This window comes from Vigna unguiculata, chromosome 6 (assembly GCF_004118075.2).
Source record: "Vigna unguiculata cultivar IT97K-499-35 chromosome 6, ASM411807v1, whole genome shotgun sequence".
Taxonomy (NCBI): Eukaryota; Viridiplantae; Streptophyta; class Magnoliopsida; order Fabales; family Fabaceae; genus Vigna; species Vigna unguiculata.
Genome location: NC_040284.1, coordinates 23,706,842 through 23,732,326, shown reverse-complemented (window position 1 = coordinate 23,732,326; position 25,485 = coordinate 23,706,842). Strand labels below are relative to the sequence as shown.

General features: G+C 32.2%; 2 protein-coding genes across 3 annotated transcripts; both read left to right on the top strand.

Annotated features, from left to right (window-relative positions):
• Positions 1-1,068: 1,068 nt before the first annotated feature.
• Positions 1,069-5,490, top strand: LOC114187990 (probable serine/threonine-protein kinase At1g54610). The gene is made up of 8 exons (XM_028076458.1): positions 1,069-1,405; positions 1,552-1,948; positions 2,277-2,561; positions 2,673-2,990; positions 3,415-3,642; positions 3,914-4,014; positions 4,353-4,470; positions 4,791-5,490. Exons 2-8 carry the CDS (start codon positions 1,592-1,594, stop codon positions 5,112-5,114), a joined length of 1,731 nt encoding a protein of 576 aa, XP_027932259.1. The 5' UTR covers positions 1,069-1,405; positions 1,552-1,591; the 3' UTR covers positions 5,115-5,490.
• Positions 5,491-9,244: 3,754 nt separating this feature from the next.
• Positions 9,245-23,549, top strand: LOC114187989 (protein HASTY 1). Of its 2 annotated transcripts, XR_003605367.1 has the most exons (24): positions 9,245-9,580; positions 10,173-10,274; positions 10,368-10,511; positions 10,616-10,696; positions 10,798-10,867; positions 11,791-11,861; positions 11,946-12,109; positions 12,205-12,276; positions 12,351-12,588; positions 14,457-14,519; positions 14,639-14,923; positions 15,533-15,646; positions 15,791-15,917; positions 16,002-16,171; positions 16,261-16,362; positions 17,759-17,862; positions 17,964-18,258; positions 18,386-18,630; positions 18,838-19,335; positions 19,426-19,720; positions 19,858-20,041; positions 20,250-20,458; positions 22,861-23,006; positions 23,387-23,549. XR_003605367.1 is itself a non-coding variant. In XM_028076457.1 (22 exons), the coding sequence occupies exons 1-22, from the start codon at positions 9,458-9,460 to the stop codon at positions 20,327-20,329; spliced, it is 3,627 nt and encodes a 1,208-aa protein (XP_027932258.1). In that variant the 5' UTR covers positions 9,246-9,457; the 3' UTR covers positions 20,330-20,829. The 2 variants fall into 2 exon arrangements, 1 of the variants encoding a protein (XP_027932258.1); XM_028076457.1 differs by lacking the exons at positions 22,861-23,006; positions 23,387-23,549 and having other exon boundaries at positions 9,246-9,580; positions 20,250-20,829.
• The last annotated feature ends 1,936 nt before the right edge of the window (positions 23,550-25,485 follow it).

Here is a 25,485-nt window from a genome sequence, read left to right as displayed (position 1 = left end):
GTTATAGGGGTTGATTCACTTAAAGAAATTTGCTTAACAACCATTGATCCTTCAGACATGTCGCTAGTTTCACATCGTTGGTTATCTCATGATTCAACGGTTGAGATTTGAAGTTGTGTCGATTGAAATGACAATCATTCCAGAATAAAATTAACGGTCAACCACCGATGGATCCACTCATAAGGTTCCAATTGTATCATATTATTTGTGTGTCAACATCAATCCATCCACTAGCCTTTAAAGTTGAGTATGGAAATATAAAGATTTATGTGTCAACATTGAAGGTTCTGTCCGTTTTTAAAGTTGTGATTCTATAAATATGAAGATTTATGTGTCAACAACGTCATCCTAATGGACTACTCAAGAAGATGCTTGACATTGAGCGCCGAGCGATGACAATAGTAATTATTCATATTGTTAAAGAAACTAGTAATCAAGGTTAAAAAACAAAAACAATTGAACCTCAATTAGGCCAACCTTAATCAAAGGCCCATATAAAAAACTATAAATAAGACCCAAAGTAAATTAGTAACAATTTTTACCTCGCATTTATTATAATATTAATTATTTACACCGAATAAAAATTATCCTAGCCTATTTAACCTTAAAATTATAATTTTCTAATTTGGAAGAAAAAAAAATTCTTAAGACACTATTATAAACAACAAATGAATTATTTTCTAAAACAATAATTAGCACATGGGTTACAGGCAGCAGCATAACCCAGACATGCACTCATTGAAATTTGTTAGCACTCCCATTCATTCATTAAACTCTGCAACCCAATTTGTGTACAACAACTTTTAATTTTCTTAAACAAGACACCAAAAACCAATGTCCTATTCCTTCTCCAAACGCAATAAATAAAGTTAGTAAATATTTATTAATAAAGATTATGAATTACGGATTAATGGATCTTGCCTTAGGAGTTACGAAACATCCAAGTAAATACCCGTGAATTTAGGGCACACACATCACTTACGTACAATACTGTACAATAATACGGACACTGTGTACGTATACACACATCTACGATACGACTACAAAAACGGCTTCGTTTGTGTAGGTGTAAGTCTGTTTGGGATTTGACTTATGAGAATCAGAATGAGAAGAAGATCTCACTCTTTTCTTCTTGTCTGAGACCAAAAGTCCAAACACTGTGTTACAGTTCCAAACAATTCTCCACTCACTCAATTTTACTTCTCTTTTTATTACCCTAAGTCTTTGCACTCCACAGCATAAGATAATCTTTTTCTTTTTTTTTTTCTTTTTTAATTTCCCCCCAAACTCAGAGGCCATTCATAGATTTTCATTTCGCTGTCCTTTTTCGGCCAGATCACTGAATCTTGGTGGAACTGAGTGACGTTTGCGGTTTCTCTCAGTTGTTGAAGATTGTGAAAATCAGGTTTGCTTTTGAATTTTATTTCAATTTTGATTTCTGATTAAAATCGTGCTCTCTCGTGGTGCATTTGTCTTTTTTTCGTGTTTTTTTGTTTGTTTGTTTGTTTGTTTAGATTGGATTAATTGGTGTGTTAATGATTGATTGTTTAGGTAATTAGGAATGCCGATGGATGGAGCTTAGATTTGAGGAATGGGGTGTGTGATTAGCAGGGATGTGTCGAAGGGGATAATCTCTGAGGTGAAGGAGGAGAAGGGTTTGAGTGGTCAGAGTAAGAGGAAGGTTGATGGAGTGTCAGGGAGCAAGAGTGAGATTGTGGTAGAGATTCAGAATGGTGAGGAGAAAGAGAAGGGTGGTGGTGAAGAGGTGCAGCGGCCTCGGGGCGAAAGGAGGAGATCGAAGGCGAATCCGAGGCTGAGCAATCTGCCCAAACATTTGCGGGGGGAGCAGGTTGCTGCTGGATGGCCGCCGTGGCTCACCGCAGTGTGTGGGGAAGCACTCAGTGGCTGGATTCCAAGAAAGGCAGACACCTTTGAGAAAATTGATAAGGTTTGTCTGTGTGTGTGTGTGTTTGTGTATAATTTGGGTGTATGTATGCATTGCATTGTGATTAAGAAACGGAAAAACATTTTGTGTGGTAATGTGGTTTGTTTGAAACTCGTTGCTACAGATTATCCAATATCCCCGGTGTTGTCAAAAGTAAAACTCATGATTTATTGTTAATCTGTTTGTAATTTTCTGGTGGTAGAATTAACTGGAATTGAATTTGTGCATTGTTTGAGTGGATGAGATGAACTTGTGTGGTGTGGGATCTTATATTTGCTTCTGACTATGATTATTTTCCTCTCTTTGTTTCCTCTTTTTTCTTTCGCTTTAGATTGGGCAAGGGACTTATAGTAATGTGTACAAAGCTAAAGACACAATGACGGGTAAAATTGTTGCCCTAAAGAAGGTTCGTTTTGACAATTTAGAACCTGAGAGTGTAAAATTCATGGCGAGAGAGATTCTTATTTTGCGAAGGTTGGACCATCCCAATGTTGTAAAGTTGCAAGGTTTAGTTACGTCAAGGATGTCCTGTAGTTTGTATTTGGTGTTCGATTATATGGATCATGATTTGGCTGGACTTGCTGCAAGCCCAGGAATCAGGTTCACAGAGCCTCAGGTTAGACCAGGTTTGCCTTATTTAAGAATTGCTTATCTCATTTGGTAATTGGTACATTTTCTTTTCAAGGGCTAGGATGTAATGTCTCCAAATACTGTACCCTCCTCGCAGGTAAAATGTTACATGCATCAGCTGCTATCAGGACTTGAGCACTGTCATAGCCGTCATGTACTTCACCGTGATATTAAAGGTTCAAATCTTCTTATTGACAATGAAGGAACACTTAAGATTGCCGACTTTGGACTGGCTTCTATATTTGATCCAAACCATAAACATCCTATGACTAGTCGTGTAGTAACCCTTTGGTATCGACCTCCTGAGTTGCTCCTTGGTGCCACAGATTATAGTGTGGGTGTAGATCTCTGGAGTGCTGGATGTATATTAGGAGAGTTATTGGCTGGGAAACCAATCATGCCTGGTCGTACAGAGGTAACAACACACCTACATGCTATATCATCTTGTTTGCTTTTCATCATTTCCCTCTTAGTAGGTAATTCTATGAATCTGTCGTATAGTATGTATACATTTGTGAGGACAGAGACTAGAGAGATGCTGGGAAGATTATAAGGATATTAACAGTAATTTAGCTTCCTTCAGTCATGCAACGTAGATCACTACCTACCAAATTGCGTTTTGTACAATATGTAAATAATTCTCATATCTTGTTTATAGAATGATGCTTTCTTTTAATTGGCATAATACTAGTAGATCTTATGTTTAGTTTTAATTTCTCTTGCATAGTTTGGGAGCGTTTCAAATTTGCATAGTTTGATAAGAAGATATAGCAAGTGCATTTAGTTGATGGTTATAAAAAAACCGTAATTGGATTTTTTCTAACACTTTTCTTGTATAGGTGGAACAACTGCACAAGATATACAAACTATGTGGTTCACCTTCCGATGAGTACTGGAAGAAGTCAAAGTTGCCTAATGCTACCTTGTTTAAACCACGAGAGCCATACAAGAGGCGCATAAGAGAGACTTTTAAAGATTTTCCATCTTCTGCTCTACCCCTCATTGATACACTTCTCGCAATTGATCCTGTAGAACGGGAAACTGCCTCAGATGCTTTGAGAAGTGAGGTGAGGTTTCTCAAAATTCCAGATCTTTTTGTTAAAATGCTGGTTTGTTTCTTTCAAATTTTGCACTGCCGTGTTTTTTATTTATCATTTCTTAAATTTTCACAATAAAGTGTGTGCTGATCTTAAATTAATGTAATATACTCGTATCTGTGTAAAAGTTGATAGAATGACCTTCATTCTAATTTATGTGTTTTTCCTGGTGTGTTTTTATTATCTTTTTATATCAAACCCATGTACATTTACCTTGCCTGTCTGCTCCTGCATTCTCCAGTTCTTTACGACACAACCTTATGCTTGCGATCCTTCTAGTCTTCCAAAATATCCCCCAAGCAAGGAAATGGATGCTAAACGAAGGGATGACGAAATGAGGAGGTATCTCTGCTCTTAAGTTTCCTTTCTGCAAACCAAAGTATATGTACACACGCATAGATATATGATGAGAGAAATTGGAAGGAAAATAAGGCATGTGATAAGTAAATGCAATGTGTTGTTGGCCCTGATGTCACTTAACAATTAGATTTTGTATTCTTTAGATTATTCATTGGCATTTGTAACCTTATACTATCTAACAAACACATACACAAATCTATAGAGGTTATCATCAGAGCGAAAATTTTCTTATCTTTTTAGTTAATGTTTTGCTAGTTATCATATAGCCATCCTACTGTATTTAATTATCTCTAAGATACTTCATCTATATGAATGTACAGACTAAGAGCTGCTGGCAAAGCTCAGGTTGATGGCCCCAAGAAGCATCGTACTCGTGATCGTGGTACAAAAGCTTTTCCTGCTCCTGAAGCCAATGCTGAGCTTCAATCGAATATTGATGTAAGTTTAATAATCACGAGTATACTAGAGATGCTTTGGTTCAGTTTATAAAACCACTGAATATTATATGCTGAGATTATTATCTCTTTCAAGAACGCTTAGCACAATGAAATGATTGAGAGAGTAAGTAGTAAGGACAATTAGGATTTGTCAACAGAACTTTTGTGTCTCAGACTGACACAAATATCTGCAAGTTCCAACAGTACCATTTTCAACTATCCTTCTAATATCTGTCTTACTTTACAGTAGACAAAAAAAAAGTATGAATGATTATGCATCCTGAGTTAAAAATGTAGTTGATTAAACGTGTTGTGTAACAGAGAAGAAGGCTAATCACTCATGCAAATGCCAAGAGCAAGAGTGAAAAGTTCCCTCCACCACATCAAGATGGACAACTTGGTTTTCCTTTGGGTTCTTCCCATCATATTGATCCTGATACTGTTCCAACTGATGTCTCTTTCACATCAACCTCTTATACCTATTCAAAGGAACCATTCCAAGCTTGGTCTGGTCCCATTGGTAATGCTGCTGACATTGGAGTGCCAAAGCGGAAGAAACACACTGCAGGTGATGCATTGGATTTATCAAAACCACAGAAAGATTCTCTCAAGGACAAGATTAAAGGAAAGAAAATCATAGCTTAGATATTATTAATACATTCTTATAGAGTCAATTAAGAATCCGCCTCTGCTACCTCATTTTTGGATGCATACTACCAATTGCTGCGCAATGCGTTTTAAAAATGTCGTGCTGCTTCCTCATTCCTCGTAAAAGTATAATAGCTTCTCAGTTCTCAGCAACGGGTACAAATTACTTTCCCCCATCTTTACACCTTCATTTTCCCCATTTTTTATTTCTTGGTTTTTAATTTCATTGAAATGAAAATTTTCTTTTCTGTTCAATCTGTTAGTATGATGAGAGAATTACTACTTTGTACATCGTGATTTATTTTTTTAAAGGAGTCCCGTGTTAATATCTGAATTGTGTTTAATGTTTTAGAATTATAATGCTGTTGAGTTATTTTGGTATTCTCATTTATAGATATAGTGAGGAAACAAATAAAGGGAGTAGAAAAGAAGAGAAATAGGTGAGAAATTAGTTGAAAATAAGATTCTTTGGTTGGAAACAAATAGGTGAAAAAGATAATAGAGATGAAAGGAAAAATATGTATTATATTTGAATTTGAAATTGCCATGCCTCCCTGATTGCTGATTACTATTTCTTGCAAGAGTCCATTACTCCGTGTAAATTATATTAAACCAAATAATTATTATTACACTTTCTGGCGTAATAATTAAATTTGACTTAGGTTTTTCAATGTCATAAGATGTCAATCTTTAACAATTATAATCCGTTAACTAAAAATTATTTAATTATAATAAAATAAATTTGATTGCTTCCAAAACGTTATGTCCCATGTTAAAAATTTGTTTTTTTTTTTGTATCTAAGACTAATCAAAAGACTATCTTAAAAACAAATATGTTTTTTAAGATAATACATGAAGAAATACCTGTCTCCTATTTCACCCTCACCAACAATATATACAATTAAAAAGATTTTGTTATAGATATCTCATACTATAACGATAACAAAATTCGGAAAATCAAAAAAAATTATTAGATTAGATCAAATTTTGCATTTACTTGTAAAAGTTGATCCAGTGCAAACCAAACTTATCATACTGTATGTTCTATATTTATAAATTTATAACACTACTGGTTTGACTTTTTATTATCTGAAGTAACCTTTATGATGCTTGGATACACATTGTTTCTCAACAACTTATAATTTTTTTAAATATCTTTCAAAATTGCATTTTAAAATATATACGATTATTGATTACTGGTGTCCATATATATATATATTTGTGTTGGGTATGTATGTGCTGGTCCCTGCTTATACAGTCTGCCTCCACCACTGGGTCTTATTTCCTCTGGTTATTATCATATTGGGAATATTTCATTACGTGTAATTAAGTCTCTCTAGTCAATATTAAACTATGTTTCTGATATGCTGAATTATCAATATTAAACTATGTTTTGAAATACAGTGGAGGTTGTAACCCGTTTTATCTTAATACTTTTTTTTTTCAATTGAAATTTTATTGATCTTTTAAAAGTAGTAATAAGCGTAATAGTGGTTTTTAACAGTCAACTATTTAGAAATAAACTTAGGACATGTTTAACTTAACAATTTTAGCCTATATTGAACGGAAATGGATAATTGAAGCATGTGAAAACAATTAATGAAATTTAACATTTTTGGGCGTAATAAAAAGTTTAAAAGTTTAGATTCTATTTCTTTTTGGGCAGAATGTGTTCTACATGAGTCACAGAATGACAAAATTTAACACATAATGAATTGGAGATACAACCTATGTAAATCAAAGATATACAACAATTATGTTAGAGATCTTCCTTTCATTAAAACTTAAGCACAACAAATATAAAAATCATTAAAAAAAATTTAATCTGTTAATCTTTCTCATGCACAAAAGACTTTAATGAAAAGTTTAATTTCACTTTAATGTATTCTCTAACAATTTCACACCTCTCAAAAATAAAAACAAACATAAATTTGTGATTGATTTAAGAGCCCTACTGACCCGTGTCTTTTACGAGTAATTAATAATGTATTTTTACTTTTACAAAAATTCATACTTAACTGTAACATTAAATGAACTATTTTCTCAATAATCATTAATACAATTTTACAAAAATTATTAATACAGTTTTAATTTATTTAAAAGATAAAAATATTCATAAATTATACAAGTGTAATTGGTAATTTATTTGATGAAAATCAAAATTTATCATCTATTTATCATTCACGTGTCTCGTTCTGTAAAGAAGTACAATTTTTTCGTCACATAAGAATTTGGAAAAGATTAAAAATTTAATTTTTTTTTGAAAAAAATAGAAATCGTTTCTTTAAACGTTTCAAAGTCTTCATATTTTAAATTCTCACGAAAAAACTTTAAAATGTCGAAAAATATTTTTACTTGTCTCATGATAAAGACATTGGAAAAATTTAAAGCTTTTTATTTTACATGTAAAGAATAATTATAGGAATAAAAAACAAAAAAAAATCTTTTATCTTTAGGAAAAATATTATATATATTTATATGATTTTAATCAGTGAAATTAATTATTACATATTTCAACATAAATGTATTAAAATCAAAATTCATTAATTATATATTAAATAATGACCTATTTTAATGAATTAAATTAATTCTTTTAAATTTCAAAATAAATATAATAAAATAAAAAATTATTAATCATAACGGTATCCTTAGCTATCTCTATTATTTAAATCAATTTAAGTATTAATATAATTAAGTTATCATCACTTTCTTTTCCAAATTACTATTAAGTTTCATTCCTATCAATGTTTATCATGATTTTTGTTTTAGGAACTATAAGTAAATAGATCTAACCAATTTGTACTTGCCTCTACGTATATTAGATTCCATTGTTTAAACAATTGTTTTATCTCGTACTTTTTGAAATTCTATTTTTAAAGAATCATTTATGAAAAAACTTTTCAACCATTGATTTGATTTAGATTCCGTTAAATTACGTTTAGTCATTTCAAGAATAATAAATTTTATTGCATTATTTGCTTAACTAGTTTTAAAGGAACACGTACACGTGAAGTAAGTGACACAATAGTTTTTATTTATTTTTCATTTAAACTAACAGTAACAGAATCCAATTATGTTTTTCTGGTACAATAAAAACTTCACCCACAATAACTCATGTAACTTCTCAAACATATCTTGCGTTGAAAACTTCATAACATACAAAATATTACATTTGACATTACAGTTAAGTAAAATTATCTAAAACATTGATCACAAAATCTGAGTTAAATGATATATCATCGAATTTGAATTTTCTGCTGTTGTTTTTGTGTGGTGTTCTTCAATTGTGTTTTCATAATACAATATTATTTTTTATTATATTTTCATAATATATCGATTATCACTAATTTTGATATTTTAAAATATATTAAAAAATATTTAAAATATTAATATAATATATTTTTAATGTTCAGTAAATAATAATACCCAAAATATCAATAGAGAACCTGAACTCAATATCATTTTATGAAAGTCAATTTTTTTCATTACTCGACTTATGACTTTTGATAATCCATTTAAGAAATAATCGATAATAAACTGTTTCCAAATTATAATCACTAATCATAGAAATGAAAACATTTTTTCATTATAATATTTATTATTATATAAAATAAAAAATTAAAAAAGGAAAGATAATATCATAACAAATTATATACAATATATAGTTTATAATCGATTTATGTTGTATCGTTAAAAAGACACTCTTTAGTTTTTTTCCTCATAAGATCGCAGAAAGGTTTCTCTATTATTACTTTTTCTGATTTTTTGTGTGTGTTCCAAGTGGCCCTTCCCTCCTTCTTTCGTCGTCCCTTTTATCAAAAACTCACCCCTTCCATAAAAATTATATATTCAAAACTCACATAAAATAATTTAAAGTTTAATAAACTTAGCGAGTTTACATTGTCAATTAATTCAAAATTAATTTTACAGAATTTTTAAACATAACTATTATAAACATTAATTTATTATAATACGTTTAGACTTTACACTCACGTTATACACACGTTATACACTACATAAAACGTGTCTTTTTTTTTTTTTTTACTCCTACACAAGATGAAGAAAATATTTACCCGAAGATAAAATCAGAAAACTTGGCGAAAAAGAAAAAAAGAACAAGTCGAGGAGAGTCACGCTCACGCACCGCCATAAACCACCAGCACATAAATACCGAAGAGGCTGCGTGTGAGTGTGCGTCGAAGTGAACCCAAAAACCCAACCGAGACTTTGGGTTGAAAGAAAGAGCGAATCTCTTTCTCTCTTTTTCTTTCTCTGAAGTCTGAAGAATAGAACAAAAGGAGTGAAAGAAAAGAAAAGAAGAGTAGCAGTTGAAGTTAAGAATGGAGGACAGTGTTGGCAATAACGGCGTGAGTGCCAACAATGTCGCCCAAGCTATACACACCGCGCTTGATTGGGCTTCTACTCCCGATGCTCGCCTAAACGCCGTCGCTTTTCTCGATTCCGTAACTCTTTCTTTCCCTTCCTCTTTCCGTTTTATTCGTTCCGTGGCGCGATAACGCGTTTTACTTTTATGCATCTCATCGCTTATTGTTTTGTGATTTTTCATGTTCTCTGTTTGCATTTTTACTTGTTTTTAGAAATGACTGCGATGTTTTTTGCGGAAGCCCTAACGAACATGTAGAACACAACTCTTCCATGTATTAGTGAATTTATGTATGTTTCTTTGCACTCTTTAGATATTTTTGTGTTAGTAATTGTTGTTGATTGATAGTGTAGTGTTAATTTGAAGGAACTAGTCGGCTTTGATCATAGGTTTCTTTCGTGCTGTCCACAATCGTGCTGTGAAAGTTGCTGTTTCATTTGTAATTTTGAATAAAATAATTAAATATAGTTTTTGCATTTCAAAATATAATGAAGGATTGACCATGGAGTTTCTGGATAGATATAAAGGTTGCGGTTATTTGTTTCTGGATGCTGCTTGTGTTGTTGCTGTTACGAGGATTAATTTTGTTGCCTCTTTATGGTGATTAACTATCCTTGCTTTTATATTTGACGAGCGTCGAGAACTAATTAATTTATGTATATTTTCTTCAGATCAAGAGAGGTGATGTACGGGCATTAGCAAACACATCATTCCTTTTGGTGAAAAAAAACTGGTCGTCTGAAATTCGGTTACATGCCTATAAAATGCTGCAGGTTTAAGTTCACGTGCTTTTGTTTTGTTTTTCAATGATAAGTCTGCTTTGGTGTTTATTCTTGCCCCTTATGCGAAAATGTATTTATATACAGCATTTAGTGCGCTTACGTTGGGAGGAATTGAGCCCTGCAGAACACAAGAACTTTGCAAATCTTTCCCTTGAGTTGATGTCAGAGATTGCTGATCCTTGTGAAAATTGGTCTCTCAAAAGTCAGACAGCTGCCCTTGTTGCTGAGGTTTTCATCGCAAGGCACTTCCTTTTCATTATTTTTGCTTCTTACTCTGTCACAATTGCAGATTTGCTTTACATAGACCATATTCTTTGGTGGTTCTTTCACAGGTTGTTAGAAGAGAGGACATTGGTTTGTGGCAAGAAATGCTTCCATCTTTGATCTCTCTATCCAACAAGGGTCCAATAGAAGTAAATTTCAAGTTTCCCTACTTACATCATTTTGGCTCGATTTTATTCAATATGAGTTCACTTCCTGGATATTATTTTTATGATTCGCAATTATGTGTTAGGCTGAGTTGGTTGCAATGATGCTGCGGTGGCTTCCTGAAGACATTACTGTTCACAACGAAGATTTGGAAGGTTTGTAATAACTTATGTTTTCTCATGTGGATGTGTGAGTGACTCATGTACGCAAACTGTGTAAAAGAATTGAATTTCTCCAACTTGAGCAAATTTGTCTGACTTGATCAATGAGTTACTGTTGGAAAATTTTAGACACAACAATAAGTTTTTCTGTTAATAAACAAATGGAAGGGACATTTTTGGATGACTTGTTTATTACACTTTCCTTAAAAATGCTTTTCATCTTGGTAAATATGACGTCACTGTCCGTGTGAAGCATGATGGGAAGGAAATATGAAGGGTCTCAGTGTGGGTGGATAGAGAAAAAGGGAGTGTATAAAAAGAGAAAAATTGATTGTTGCATGTAATTGGCGGGATGCATGTTGTGATTCTTAAGATTCATGTGTGCATGTTAGACTAGTAAATATTGCTATCAATTGCAGGTCGAGGGAAATGGCTGAAAACCAATAATCTGCAATACCATATAAGAATAGCATTATGGACAAATAGCAGAAATGCAATAGTGCTTGGAATGTATGATATATATAAATTATACATGTATAAAAAACAGTTCTATGCAATTAAAATAAAAGTTCATAAAAATTGGCTTAATATTTACTCATTTAATCAGTGAACACCCACCAATGATGACAAAGGATGCAGGAGGCATGCTGTAACCACAACATCTATAGCAGCTATTATAGCACAAATGAAGTTGCAGTTCTGGATTCTTGGAATTCACCAACACAATAGTGCCATACCAGCTATTTGACAACATTGCAAATAAACTAAGTGTCCTACGAATAAAATACAAGACATAAACCCAACACTCCTAACATGCTGGCTTTTTGACACATAAATGTTGTGTCTATTTGATATTGAGTGATTTCTCCGTATGTCGTATGTTGCATATTTATTTTTACTCGTCATGATGTGTTCAGGTGATCGGCGAAGGCTACTTTTGCGGGGGCTAACTCAATCGTTGTCTGAAATTTTTCCACTATTATACAATGTACATCTCATCTCTAAACAACTTTTTTATATCTTAATGTTTTGTCATTGTTAATGATGTTGTTACTTGTAATATTTGATGCAGTTACTAGAAAGACACTTTACAGCAGCAATGAATGAAGCTGGTAGAAATCAGATGGATATTGCCAAACAGCATGCTGCCACTGTAACAGCTGCTCTAAATGCAGTGAATGCGTATGCTGAATGGGCTCCACTGTCAGATTTAGCTGAGCACGGCATCATTCATGGGTATATTTATTTTCTCTATTATCTTGCACCATCCAATATTCTGGGTACACAATTTCTATATCGTCTGGTCATGCTTTTCTGTTAACTCCCTGCAGTTGTGGTGTACTACTATCTGCTCCAGATTTTCGTCTTCATGCTTCGGAGTTTTTCAAACTTGTCTCTCCAAGGTATGTTCTTTAATGATTTTATGCATATTTTATGGATCAACGATACCACTGGTCACTCTGAATTGTGTATGTAGGAGGAGGCCCATTGAAACATCTGTCCCTAAATTTGACCAAGCCATGAGTAACATCTTTCAAACGTTGATGAATGTATCTAGAGAATTTTTGTATAGATCCGGTTCAAGTCCTGGGTCTATAGATGAGGGTGAATACGAATTTGCTGAATATATATGTGAAAGTATGGTGTCCCTGGGTTCTTTTAACTTGCAAAGCATTGCTGGTGATAGCAGCTTACTTCCACTTTACCTAGAACAGGTATGAGTTATATAGCTCGGGGAAGGGAAGACTTTGCTTAAAATGACATATTAGTTATGATTTTGGCTTCTCTTTTGAAAAATTGTCATATATTATTTTGAATTCAACATAATAATTACAGATGACAGAATATCTTGTCTTGGTGCTCTGTCTTACAAATTTTTCCACACAACTTGTTTGCCAAATATCTAGTTATTGTTGATATTTTGTTGTTCACACTTGTGCTGACGAGTTAATAGGTTTTATTCACTCCCTTTATTGATGCATCCCCTTCTTCCTCCATCCTAATATTTGTTTCTCTTGCCAATATCACTTTTTTTTTTCTGGTTTTTCTTCACTATAGAGGGTGTGATTCTTCATTGCTGAATCTTTTCCCACATCTCGAGCAATTTCCATAGCTCTAATCCTTTGGATGCTGTGGTGGAATCTGATTTTAAATGTCAGATTGCTGCCCTGCAAAGAAATATCCTTGCAATTGATCTTTTGATGTTTGATTTGCTTGTCACACCAACCTTGAGGAGTCATTCCCTTCGAACATGGGCAACTCCACCCTTTTAATCCAAGGCTTCCGCCTCGTCATCTGATGTACTACTATGCAGATATATTTCATCCTTCTTCTCTTCATCATCAACAAAGTACTCTCCTCCTTCAGATGATTTCTTGCTTTTCTTGATCTCTAGTAACATTGTTTTTATTTCTTTCATGTCTGGCAAACTTTCTTTAATAATTTCCATATCAGCTTTCAACTCTACAACCACCTTCCCTTGTTCACTGACCCATCTTTCCAATGCACTCAAACGACTTTCCATAATGACCCTTGGAAGTAGAAGATTTGGCAGGTCGGACCACTTTGTCAGAAACCAAGAATTGAAAAGAGCAAGAAAAGAAAGGTTTTTATTGAATAGAATGAAATGAACAAAAAATAGGAGAACACTCTCTCCTTCAAGGGCTTCCCCTTCGTAAAAAGCTAAAGCTCAATCTACAAAAACTCACCCCATTTTTCCTCTCCTCTCCTCTTTATATCTTACTAACACCACAAGTAACCGACTCATGAATATTCTATCTATCTTAACTAATTTCTCTTCTTTGTGTATTCTAACACAGACCTATTTGTCGTAATCATTCATTCCTGTGTCTCCTTTGTGCTTAAGTCATAGCCTTGCTACTGCCAAATTCTGCAGACCTCTACATTTTTTCACGCCGTGTGCCTCTATATTTTGTTCACATGCTTTGGGGTCGTTCCTAGGATGTCTACACCGTTCACCTCTGGCTTTTCTGCTCTGCCTGTTTCGTTCTTGATTTTTTTTATCATTTTTTTTTACTTTTAGGTATGCTGTATTTTCTTTCTTTATTTTTGTACAACTGTTACTCATTCTTGTATTTTTTTAGTTCTACTAATATTTTATGTTTTTATTTTTGAATAATTCTGTTATATTTTAAAAAATATTGTGTAGTTCTGATTTCGGTTGTTATTTTCTAATTATGTTTTAAATTCTGCCATATTTTAATTCTTTTTAAATCTTATTACATTTTTAACTGGTGTTTTCTGATTCTGTTTTTAACTTTTGCTAACTTTTAGTATTGTTTTCTCTTCTTTTTCTTTTAAACTTTTGTGTCCGTTCAAGTAACCTTATGTTTTCCTTTCTTGCTTTCTTGTTTTATTCTATATGTTGTTATGAAGTTCTGTGCTTAAAATTATGATAACACGTACATATCCAGGAAGTTCTGTCACTGTCCAGGATAACACGTATTTGCTATGCACGAAGACAAATTTTTGCCTTTTTATTTTACTACTATTTTACGGGAGCATGTATTTTTCTTGTATTTTATTTTATCCTTTCATTTTAATTTCTCTTGTTTCTCTCCAGATGCTGGGATTTTTCCAACATTTCAAGTTTGCTATTCATTTTCAATCCCTGCAATTTTGGCTGGTATGTTGGAATACTTCACCATAGTACTCTTTGATGGTGTTCCATGTTTCTTAGTGAATAGTCAATACTGTGTATCAAATGGCTATATCTCATTTCTTTCCTCAAATGTCTACCTGTAGGTACTAATGAGGGATTTGATGTCAAAGCCAAAAAATTCCACACATTCAGCTGCTGACAGTTCAGCTGTTAGTAGCACAGGTTCTGGAGAAGTTGAAAATGCAAAGAAGAAGACTCTAAGCTTTGTCAGTGATGATTTTTGTGGTGCAATTTTGGATACATCTTTCCCTCGCATGCTCAAGAGAGAAAAAATTCTGCATGAGACTGCCATTACTTTAGGGGCATTGGAGTTGTGGAGCGAAGATTTTGAGTGCAAGGGAACATTCAGCCTTTATCGATCTAGATTGGTATGTCTCATGCACATGTGAAGTCAAATAGATAATATTTTTCATCCAGGACATATGCAATTTCCTTCCCTTCTGTTTACAGGAAAAAAAATGTCATTGAATGTGTTGTACGGATGTTATTAACTTATATTACTGATTTTTTTTTTCCATCTTGAAGTTCTAAGATAGTAATTGGAGCTAATGGTTTAATTGCTTGCAATGTTTCAAATGATTTATGTAAATCTTAAGTGGACTTTTACAGCATGGCTTACTTCTGCATTAGTTATTATGGAACACTTATGGTTTTTCAATACTTTTATAACTTCACTTTTGGACATTTAAACCTATAAAAGAATTTTGTGCATTGTAACATTTTGACTTTTTAACCCCAGACCAATTTTGCATGGCTGAGAAAGTTGAAAAATACAGAGAGCAAGTATGTTATCTTGAATGTTTTACTTATGAGCAAGTCACATGCAGATCTTGTATCATTATACTCAACTATTCTGCATTGTTATTCTTAACTGTTTATCTCTCTCTTGTTCCAAATCTACATATATTCTTCTTTAAGCTTTATGTCAATTAACCCTTTCAAAGTGTATTTAACTGATGAGTGGTTTATTAAAACAGTTGGAGTTAATTAGGTTTGTTTCTTCTTACAAACCCCTGATAGCTGCTACTAAAATATCTGAAAAGATTGATACAGTCATTAAAGGTTTCTTGCTCTCTCCAGCACCGACTCAGGTATAAATAAATTCCATTCCAATTTTAAACATACTCTGAATATCGTGGATACTTTAAACTCTGTGTCAGGTGTGATCCCCCCACCTTTTCTACCTTATTATGTAATTATCTGTTATGTTATGGCTTCTGCTTTTCTTACTGTAGGACTTAGCTGTGATGGAAAGCATGCAGTTGGCTATAGAGGGTGTTGTAAATGCAGTTTTTGATGGATCCAGTGACTTCACCAAGACAAATGCTGAAGTCCAGTTTGCATTATGTAGAACGTTTGAAGGTTACTTTGGTTAATCTTCCAAATTAAACTTTTAGAATTTCTTGCTTAGACATCTGTTATAGTTATGGTTACTGTGTCTTTTAGGTATACTTCAACGATTAATTTCCTTAAATTGGACGGAGCCAGCACTTGTTGAAGTACTTGTTCACTATTTGGATGCTATGGGCCCCTTTCTGAAATATTTCCCTGATGCAGTTGGCAGTGTTATTAGTAAATTATTTGAACTTCTAACATCTCTGCCGACTATAATCAAGGTTCCTGCAACAATCCTTTTTTCATTGTTAATTTCGACCATTGAGAAATTGTGTGCAAGTTTAACTTTTATTGCTATGTCTCTTGATAGGATACATCAGTGCATAGTGCACGGCATGCAAGGCTTCAGATCTGTACATCATTTATTCGGATAGCAAAAGCTGCTGACAAAAGCATCTTACCTCATATGAAGGTGAATTCTTTAAACACCAATTGATGGAAAACTATAATTAGCTGGTTCTGTCAAATAAATGAGAAGTGTTTCGTGAATACATGAATGAGAGAAACACATTTAGGACTGCACTTACATATGAAATTTACAGAGGAGGGGCCATGAAGGAGAAATCATTCAATGAGTAACCTTAATCTATTTGTAAATTAATCTTATGTAAGTTAAGTTGCAGCATAATAAGAATCGGCTACTTTTGGGTTCATACTGAACTAGCTACAGTATCTTTTGATATCCTCCAATACTATTATTGTTCAAAGCAACCTGTGCAGTAACATGAATTCTAAAATTTTGTCTTTTTAGTCTTTACTATTTTTATATAAATGTCTTGAATATTGAATTTCTAGTTTGACTTGACAGCTATTATCATATATTGAAATCAGTTTTCGTGCTTTGTGATCTGATATTTGTCTTCTTTTCATTACCTTCTTGTTTCATACTTAGGTCCTCCTTCCTCACACGTGAATATACTGGTGTATAATGCCATTTCAAAACTTGAAGTTGACCTTCAAACTTAATAATGGGAGTTTAATTGGATGTGGCTAAGTGAATTTAACTCTGGCAGAAGCAGTGTAGTTATTTTTATTACAATAAGATGCTAAACATGATCAAAATTTCTGATGATACGTTGGATTCACAAACCTTTATACTTTTCAAACTATAGGGACCCAAATGTTTGTAATGGATCTCTGTAGTTTTACATATTTTTAGTTGGGTCCTTAAATCCAGCCTGCGATAGCCTATTTAGAGCACCATTATGAATTTTGTTCCTATGGTATGTCATAATTATAACTATAATTTTATAAATCAGTGAGACCTATTTCCACACTTTTAAAAATAAAGATCTAGCTAAAAGCCAAGAGTCCATTAATATCATAATTTACATTGGCATTGCATAATTGTGCACATGTTAAAAATCCGCCTAAATTGGGGTTATCCTGACTTTCCCTGGTTGGGGCTTCTTTGGGCTGCATTAATTGCATCATTGAAGGGGGTGTATGTGATCTGATATCAACTACACGAATTGAAGTGGGTGTTAAATTATTTGCTTAAACTTGTTTCATATGCCGAGAGACATGAGTGCAGTTAAGGTTTGTACATTATTTCTATAAAATACAAATAATGTTCAAATTCTTTCCAAGTTTTGGCTTATGGCACTATTCAGCTACTAAAATTTAGATATTAGTATAAGCCCACCCTGTTGCTATGTCAGGAATAGTGCATTAATATCTTCTTTCCCAATCGTTTAGTCAATATAATTTAGACACTTCATATATGCTCTACAGAAATTTTTTCTCAACTTCATAAATGTGGTTTGGTACGAGACAGCTTTTATTTAATTTATGAATTTTATATGTAGGGCATTGCTGATACAATGGCATGTTTGCAAAGGGACGGTTGTTTGCTACAGGGTGAGCATAATCTTTTAGGCGAGGCTTTTCTTGTTATGGCTTCTTCTTCTGGGTAAGGATCAAACAGGAGACGTAATTCTGTTAATTCTTGTTTGATAGTCTTTTGATGTTTGCAATTAACCACTTCTTGTTTTTGCTCTAAACTTGGCTCAGAATTGAACAGCAACAAGAGGTTTTAAAATGGCTTCTAGAACCTTTGAGCCATCAGTGGACACAATCTGAGTGGCAGGAAAAATATCTGTCAGGTCCACAAGGTTTGGTTCAGTTGTGCTCTGAAGCACCTGTTATGTGGTCAATTTTTCATACCTTGACATTCTTTGAAAGGGCACTTAAGAGGAGTGGATTTAAGAAAGCCAACTGGAATTCAGAAAACAGCTCAACACCAAATTCAACTCCAATAAATCCAATGGCCTCTCACATATCATGGATGGTGACTCCTCTCTTGAAAGTATGTATACCTGCCATTAAGAGGCTGGTCCATGTTATGTTTCCTGTATTACAAGCATCGGTATGCTTTATAATCTTTTTCTGTAACTACTTCGTATTTATAAGTAAAGCACATTCTTGTTTTCCAGCTACTTCGTTGTATACATTCCCTTTGGTCTCCATCCATAAGTCAAGCTTTACCTGGAGAGGTAAGAGCTGCTATGGTCATGATTGATTCTGAGAAGTCAAGTCTTCTTGGAGAAGGGAACTCCAAATTGCCAAAGGGTTCATTGACTGTCACAGATGGATCTAAGGTCGACATTAATAAAGAAGGATATGCTGAACCAAATGGATCAGATATACGGAACTGGTTTAAAGGCATTAGAGACAGTGGGTATGTGTGCAAATCTTAATCTATTTTTCCATTTATAATTCATTATCTGTTGTCCCAAATGTAATTGGTCTTCCCCTTTGATATTGGTTTTGCACCAAATCTCTAGAAAAGAGAAAATAAAATTCCTTGTGAACAGAAAATTATGTATCTATGATGAGACTGGGATTTTTATTTCCACTTTTTACTGAATCGTTTCTTTATATGAAGATATAACGTATTGGGCTTGTCAACAACCATTGGCGATTCATTTTTCAAATATTTGGATGTGCACTCTGTTTCTGTTGCGCTGATGGAGAATATACCGTCAATGGAGTTCAGGCATATTCGACAGCTTGTTCATTCCACTTTGATTCCTTTGGTTAAAAACTGTCCTTTGGATATGTGGGAGATTTGGCTGGAAAAGATTCTACACCCATTGTTTATTCATGCTCAGCAAGCCCTTAGCTGTTCATGGTCTAGTCTTCTACAAGATGGTAGAGCAAAGGTTCCAGATATTCTTAGCATTCTTAGTGGATCAGACTTGAAAGTGGAAGTGATGGAGGAAACAATTTTGAGGGATCTCACGCGTGAGATTTGTTCACTCCTGTCTGTCATTGCTTCTCCTCCCCTTAATAATGGAATTCCTTCTTTGGAACAGTCTGGGCATGTTAGTCGATTAGACACTCTGAAAAGCTTGGACACGGTTGCATCATGCTCTATGGTTGGGTATGCTTTCTACCTGTTTGTAACTTTAGTTCTTCCATATTTTGTAACTTTAGTTTGTGAGCTTTATTTGTCACAATTCTTTTGTGACAGTTTCCTTCTAAAGCATGAAGGTCTGGCCATTCCAACACTACGGCTCTGTTTAGAAGCTTTTACATGGACGGATGGTGAATCTGTGACTAAAATTTCTTCGTATTGCTCTGTGTTGGTAGTTCTTGCGATAGTAACAAATCATGCAGAACTCGTAGAATATGTATCTAGAGATCTTTTTACATCCGTTATTCAAGGTTTAACCCTTGAATCAAATGCAATAACCAGTGCTGATCTAGTTGCCATTTGTCGTGAAATATTTGTATATCTTTGTGATCGACACCCAGCTCCCAGACAGGTTAGTATTTTTCTTGTTTTTCATCACTTAGCTATTTTTTTCTCCTTTTGACCACATTTGGCATTTGGAGTTCATCTGCAAAGAATGGGTTGCTAAAACTTTTGTTATTGAGTAATGTATTTTGCTACTCCTTTTAGGTTTTGATGTCACTCCCCAATATTACCCCTCACGATTTAGTTGCCTTTGAGGAATCTTTAAAGAAAACATCCAGTCCAAAGGAACAAAAGCAGCATATGAGAAGTTTACTTCAATTAGCAACCGGTAACAAATTGAAAGCACTTGCTGCACAGAAAAGTGTAAATATCATTACAAACGTTTCAAGTAAGCAATGACTTCTAATTTTTTTTCGCATTTTACTTCTCCAACTTCTCAACGTTTGGTGGTAATTGTAATTGTGATAACTGGAGACTTTAGTGGGGTAGTTTTTCCTATATTGCTATGCTTGTCAATATTATTATATGTTTTTTTGTATATTATAATGTTGCTTGTAATATTATAAACATTTTAACCTCGTAGTTATGGTTTTCAGTGAGACAACGCAGCTCAGCCAATGCTCCCGAGTCCAAAGTTGATGATGGTGATGTTGTGGGGTTGGCAGCCATCATGTGATATTGTTTTGAGCTCATGGAAGGTTTTGTGTACAGGAATGAGCTCATTCAGAAGATTTTGATTTCATTATTTACTAACAAAGGGTGCGAAAGCATTTCCTCCCACCTGCCTAATTATCAAGGAAATCGGGTGAGTACAGAGAATTTATGCCCTTCATCTTTACTCGTAGCAACTTATGAATCAGTTTACTGTATGCACGCTGTCCTTCATTTGTAGTATATAGCTCTCAGCATCGCAGAACCACACCTGCCAGTTCAGACTTGTGTATTTAATTGTTCCCATAATTCAAAGCTGCCATTAATTATGTTATTATTTTCCTCACTTTGTAGCATAAATTTGAAGAATTAGAAATACACTTCTACTCTTTACATGTAAATGTGTTCTATTGTGGACATGGAGCAACCTTGAGTTTGCTGCCTAGGAGAGTCTAGTTTGGTTTGTAAGTTGCCTTGCTCTTTCTATATAGCTTCGAACAATTACCATGTGTTTGATTTGAAAAATTTAACTTAAATTGTTTAAAATTTTAGGCTGAAACATTAGGTTGATACGTAATGATACAGTTTCCATATCTCAATTGAAGGAATTATTGTGTAAACATTTTCAAACTAAAGATCTTGCGAGTCTTTAGACTCCTTATACTTCATTGGTATTAAAGTAGAAATGTGTTGTTAGAATATGTATTAAATTTGAATAGAAAGTAGTTGTATTGGAAACACTAATTGTATCTAGTTATGTGCTTAGTTTCTAGTTCAGTTTTTTTATCTTTCATTTTTTTATTGTATTATATTTCTATCATTATAAATGAGATCATAAGAGAGGTATTTTAAGCTCTTTAAGATATATTTTCTCTTATTTAAGTATAGTCAAATAGAGCAACTAATAGAGAGCGTATTTGTTACTAGCGGTGTGTCTGATTGTGTCTATGGGTGTGCATTATCTACAAAATGTGAAATTTATGATTGAATAACTATTATTTATGATTTACTAATATGAAAAAAAAAGGTGTGAATGGTTGGAGTTTATGGTTGCATTATATTGAAATATCTATTAAGATTTTTAAGTAAATGTTCATATATTTAGTATCATATATGAATTGAGTTAATTAATTTTAGTTTTCTGTTAGATGAAATTATTATATTAAATATACTCGTAGTTTTTAGAATAAAAACGTGTGAAACTACATCACTTCAAATATTTTAAGCAAAACTATTTCGCATTCAACGTGTTAGCAAGTCTTTTATATTATATTAATTTATTTGTAATATTTTATTTAATATAAAAATGTTAATGTTTTATAAATGTATATTAGTTTTAAAATTTTATGCTTTTGAAATATACAAAAATATAATTGTTTATTTTTATTAGACTTACATTGTGAACGAATTTTTCTCATCATAATTAAATGCGATATTCAAAATGAGGTTGCTTACTTTTTCTAAACTGAAAAATTAACAATCAGTTTTTGAAACCTTTTTCCCTCTTTTTGAAGACAAATTTGTTTTGTTTTTACCACAGTTTTTTTAAGGCCACGTTGCTGGATTAAATCAATAAGTTCTAATCCTAATTTGTGTCTAATATCGTGACATTCAAGTTTGACCCATTTTTGCGATTTAGGTCTCGTATATGGCGCAGCCGAAAAATTCTTGGATAAAAGCAGGTTTGAGAATCCCTTTCTGACATTTTAAAAACATACAAATATAGTTTTATGTGTCTTTTGGCCTAACAAATTCTTAAAATGAAAGTTTTGTTTTTTAAAGAAAAAATTAGAAATAGAGATGGGAATGTATACACAAATTTTAAATGCTTTTCAATAAAAGCTTTTACTTTGATTTCTTAGTCATTTCCCTTTAGACTCAAATTTTAAACAAGTATAGTTTATAGGTTCAAAAGAATATTTAAACTACAGGCCTCTTTTTCTTTAACTAAATCTTAAAAAAAGTGTTACCTATTTTGTAAATAAATGTGATGTAAGTTAACTCATACTCTCATAACATCCTAAATTACTACTATACTAAAAGTACATATTACGAGGGTTATTTAGTTAAATTATACGTATTATTTAAAAAAAAAAAAAAACCTTTTGTGTGTCAGATTGGATTTTGAGTTGTGCAAATTTATGAAGAATTGGGTAACCTATATTTTCTTATGAGTCGTTCAGTATTTGCGTAAATATGTGAGTTAAGCAATATAAAATTCCATTAAATAATTAATTGAACTTGTTAAAATTAAGATGAACTGATTATGTGAAGAACATACGGAAGATGAATCATTCACCAATCAGATTCTGAAATTCAAAGTTGTAGTTATTGAGTAACAACCTTTCACTACAAGTATTTTCAACGATAATGCGATGTAGAAGATGGTTTGAAAGTTAGGTTAAAATTAATTGGAAGATTAGTTGGAAGAAAGTGAACAAATATATAAACATATACCCACACAGATGCTTCCAGGTTAAGTTAATTTCATGCTCTGTCCTATAAATTTCCAAGGAACTCAAACTTCACATATATCTTTTTCCTTGTTTTTTTCAGGAACTCATCACACATTCTCAAAGAAAAAAATCATTGCTTATAATGGGACCAGGAGGCCCAGGCCCAGGGCCACCTCCCGGTTGGGGTCCACCCGGCCCACCAGGCCCAGGTTTTTTCTGTGGGTTTTGCGATCTTATTAACTCTTGGTAAGTAAATATTGTGATCCAGTATTTAAGCTATTACAGAGGATTAACTGAATACAATTGCTTAATTCCTATTAACCGATAATATGAATGCATGAAATTGAAATATAAAAGTGGGAAAATGTCAAAGATAAAGCATATAAAGAAATTTTATGTTCTATCATTTATAAGTTAGTTTAGAAGAATTAATAATTTTTCTTTTTCAATTGTAAATTTAATTACAGATATCAGTATGAAACAGAAAGGGTCATTTTAAACTGGTTTTTAGTGAAATTATTGTGGGTCTTAAAATGTGTGTGTATTTTTCCCATTTAATCAGAACCAGTTGTAAAGCTAATTTTTTTATTTTTGTTTTGTTTTCATACCCGTTCATCTTGGGACAGCTTGAGCTTTTTGTGCTGCTGCTGGTTACTACAGGATTGCTTTGGGGGTCGACATGGCCCACGTGGAGGCCCATTCAGCCCACCTGGGCCTCCATGAGTTCCCAATGTTTATCTTTTATGTTCACCAGCTTTGAGTTCTAAAAGAATATATATATATATATATATATATATATATATATATATATATATATATATATATATTATATATATATATATATATATATATATGATGTTATATGTGTTATGTAATTAATTATCAATAAAAACTCTGCTAAATCTCTGTTTGATGTAATAATACATGGCAAGGTAGAAGGTTGAAGAATGATCTATTATATATTTTTTATTTTTGCATACATTTATATATTATTATATTCTTATATAATTGAAAATATATATATTAAATTAAAATTTTAAAAATGATAAATGACAACAACTTTTTATTGAAAAATGGATATTTAAGAAGAATGGAGACTAATTAATCACATGCCAATCAGATGTGCAAATGGACTAATTAATCACATATCAATGATTCTAAAATTGAACCATAATAGTAAATAAATATAATAATATTTTAATATAATATAAGAGTTAAAAATATAAAGCATAACTTCATAATATACATTCTGAATCTCAAAGCTTCACGCTGATTTTTTATAATATTTAATAATACATATTGCAAGAGTCTTAAATTTCACATCAAATATTATCCTTCTCAAAGTAGGAATACGTTATGCAAATATTAAGTTTCAAAAGCTTATATTATTCGTTATTTCCCTCAAAACAAGAATATGTTATACAAGTCTCAAATCGATTTTTATTTTTCTCATTATAATTATCCACTAAAAGTTTTTTAACTAAGTTAAATTATATGTTTATGCATTACGACTAATTTTTGACAAATTTTATTAGCTCATTGATTATTTTAACAATTTCACCAATTTTCAAACCACTAGTTTATTGATATTCTAATTAAACTGCAAATAATACAAATTTATTTTGAATTTATCAATGTAGTACCTAAAAAAAACTTTGGGAATGAATTTACTATGAAAAATTGTGATCCAAATGACAACTTTATCTATTTTTTTGTTTATCTTAGTGTGAGAAGTTATTATAAGGGTGAAGAATTTAGTTAGACTAAAAAGAAAGTTATGACATCATGAAAGTTGTAATTATTATAATCTTGTTTTTTTTATACTTTTTAAAAATAATATTTAGGTATTTATATTTTTAAGATGTAATTACATTTTTAAGATACATTTTTAATATTTTTTTATTAATTTAGGTCATATTAAGTTTTGTTTCTGAAATTAAAATTGGAATTAATTATTGTAAATATATACTTCTTTGTAAAAAATATTATTTAATATGGATTTTTTAATATATATATATATATATATTAACGGATTAATTCAAGGAAATAAATTTTATGAAAATTGTCATTAGAATATATTAAATGTTTCAGCATGCTACACGATACATATTACAAATATCCGTTAGGGTTAGTGATAGTGATGTAGTTTAATAAATTATACTTTATTTGAATATTTTTACGATGTAATGATTTAACATATATGTTTTGTTCTTCACCATAGACCACACAACAATATCTGCAACCACCAACATTAACAGTAATACATTAATTATTATGACTTCTCATTTATTTTATTTTATAAATCATTCTCACAACCTATTTCAGGATTTCACATCTCAACAAATCCCTTACATATATCGTTTTTGTGTCCAAGACATCATTTTCCGTTCTCTTCTGTCACTGCCATGCACAATCATTCCTACATTCATATCAATCATCAAGACAAAAATAATAACAACAATAAATATGATAACAACATAAAAAAATGTTCAATCATTTATCACAACAAATCAGATATTTGCCAAAGGTTAAACACTAATAAGGGAATCAATTTGCGAGAAAAACTCTCGTGAATGATTTCATTGAACCATTTCATTTAAAATATTAATTTTGTTATTAAATAAACGTTGTCTACTTCAATTTAAATATTTATCATAATTAATTTTCATTGAACAAAACTCATTTTAACTTAACTTAAAAAAAAAACCTATGATCTAAAATAACC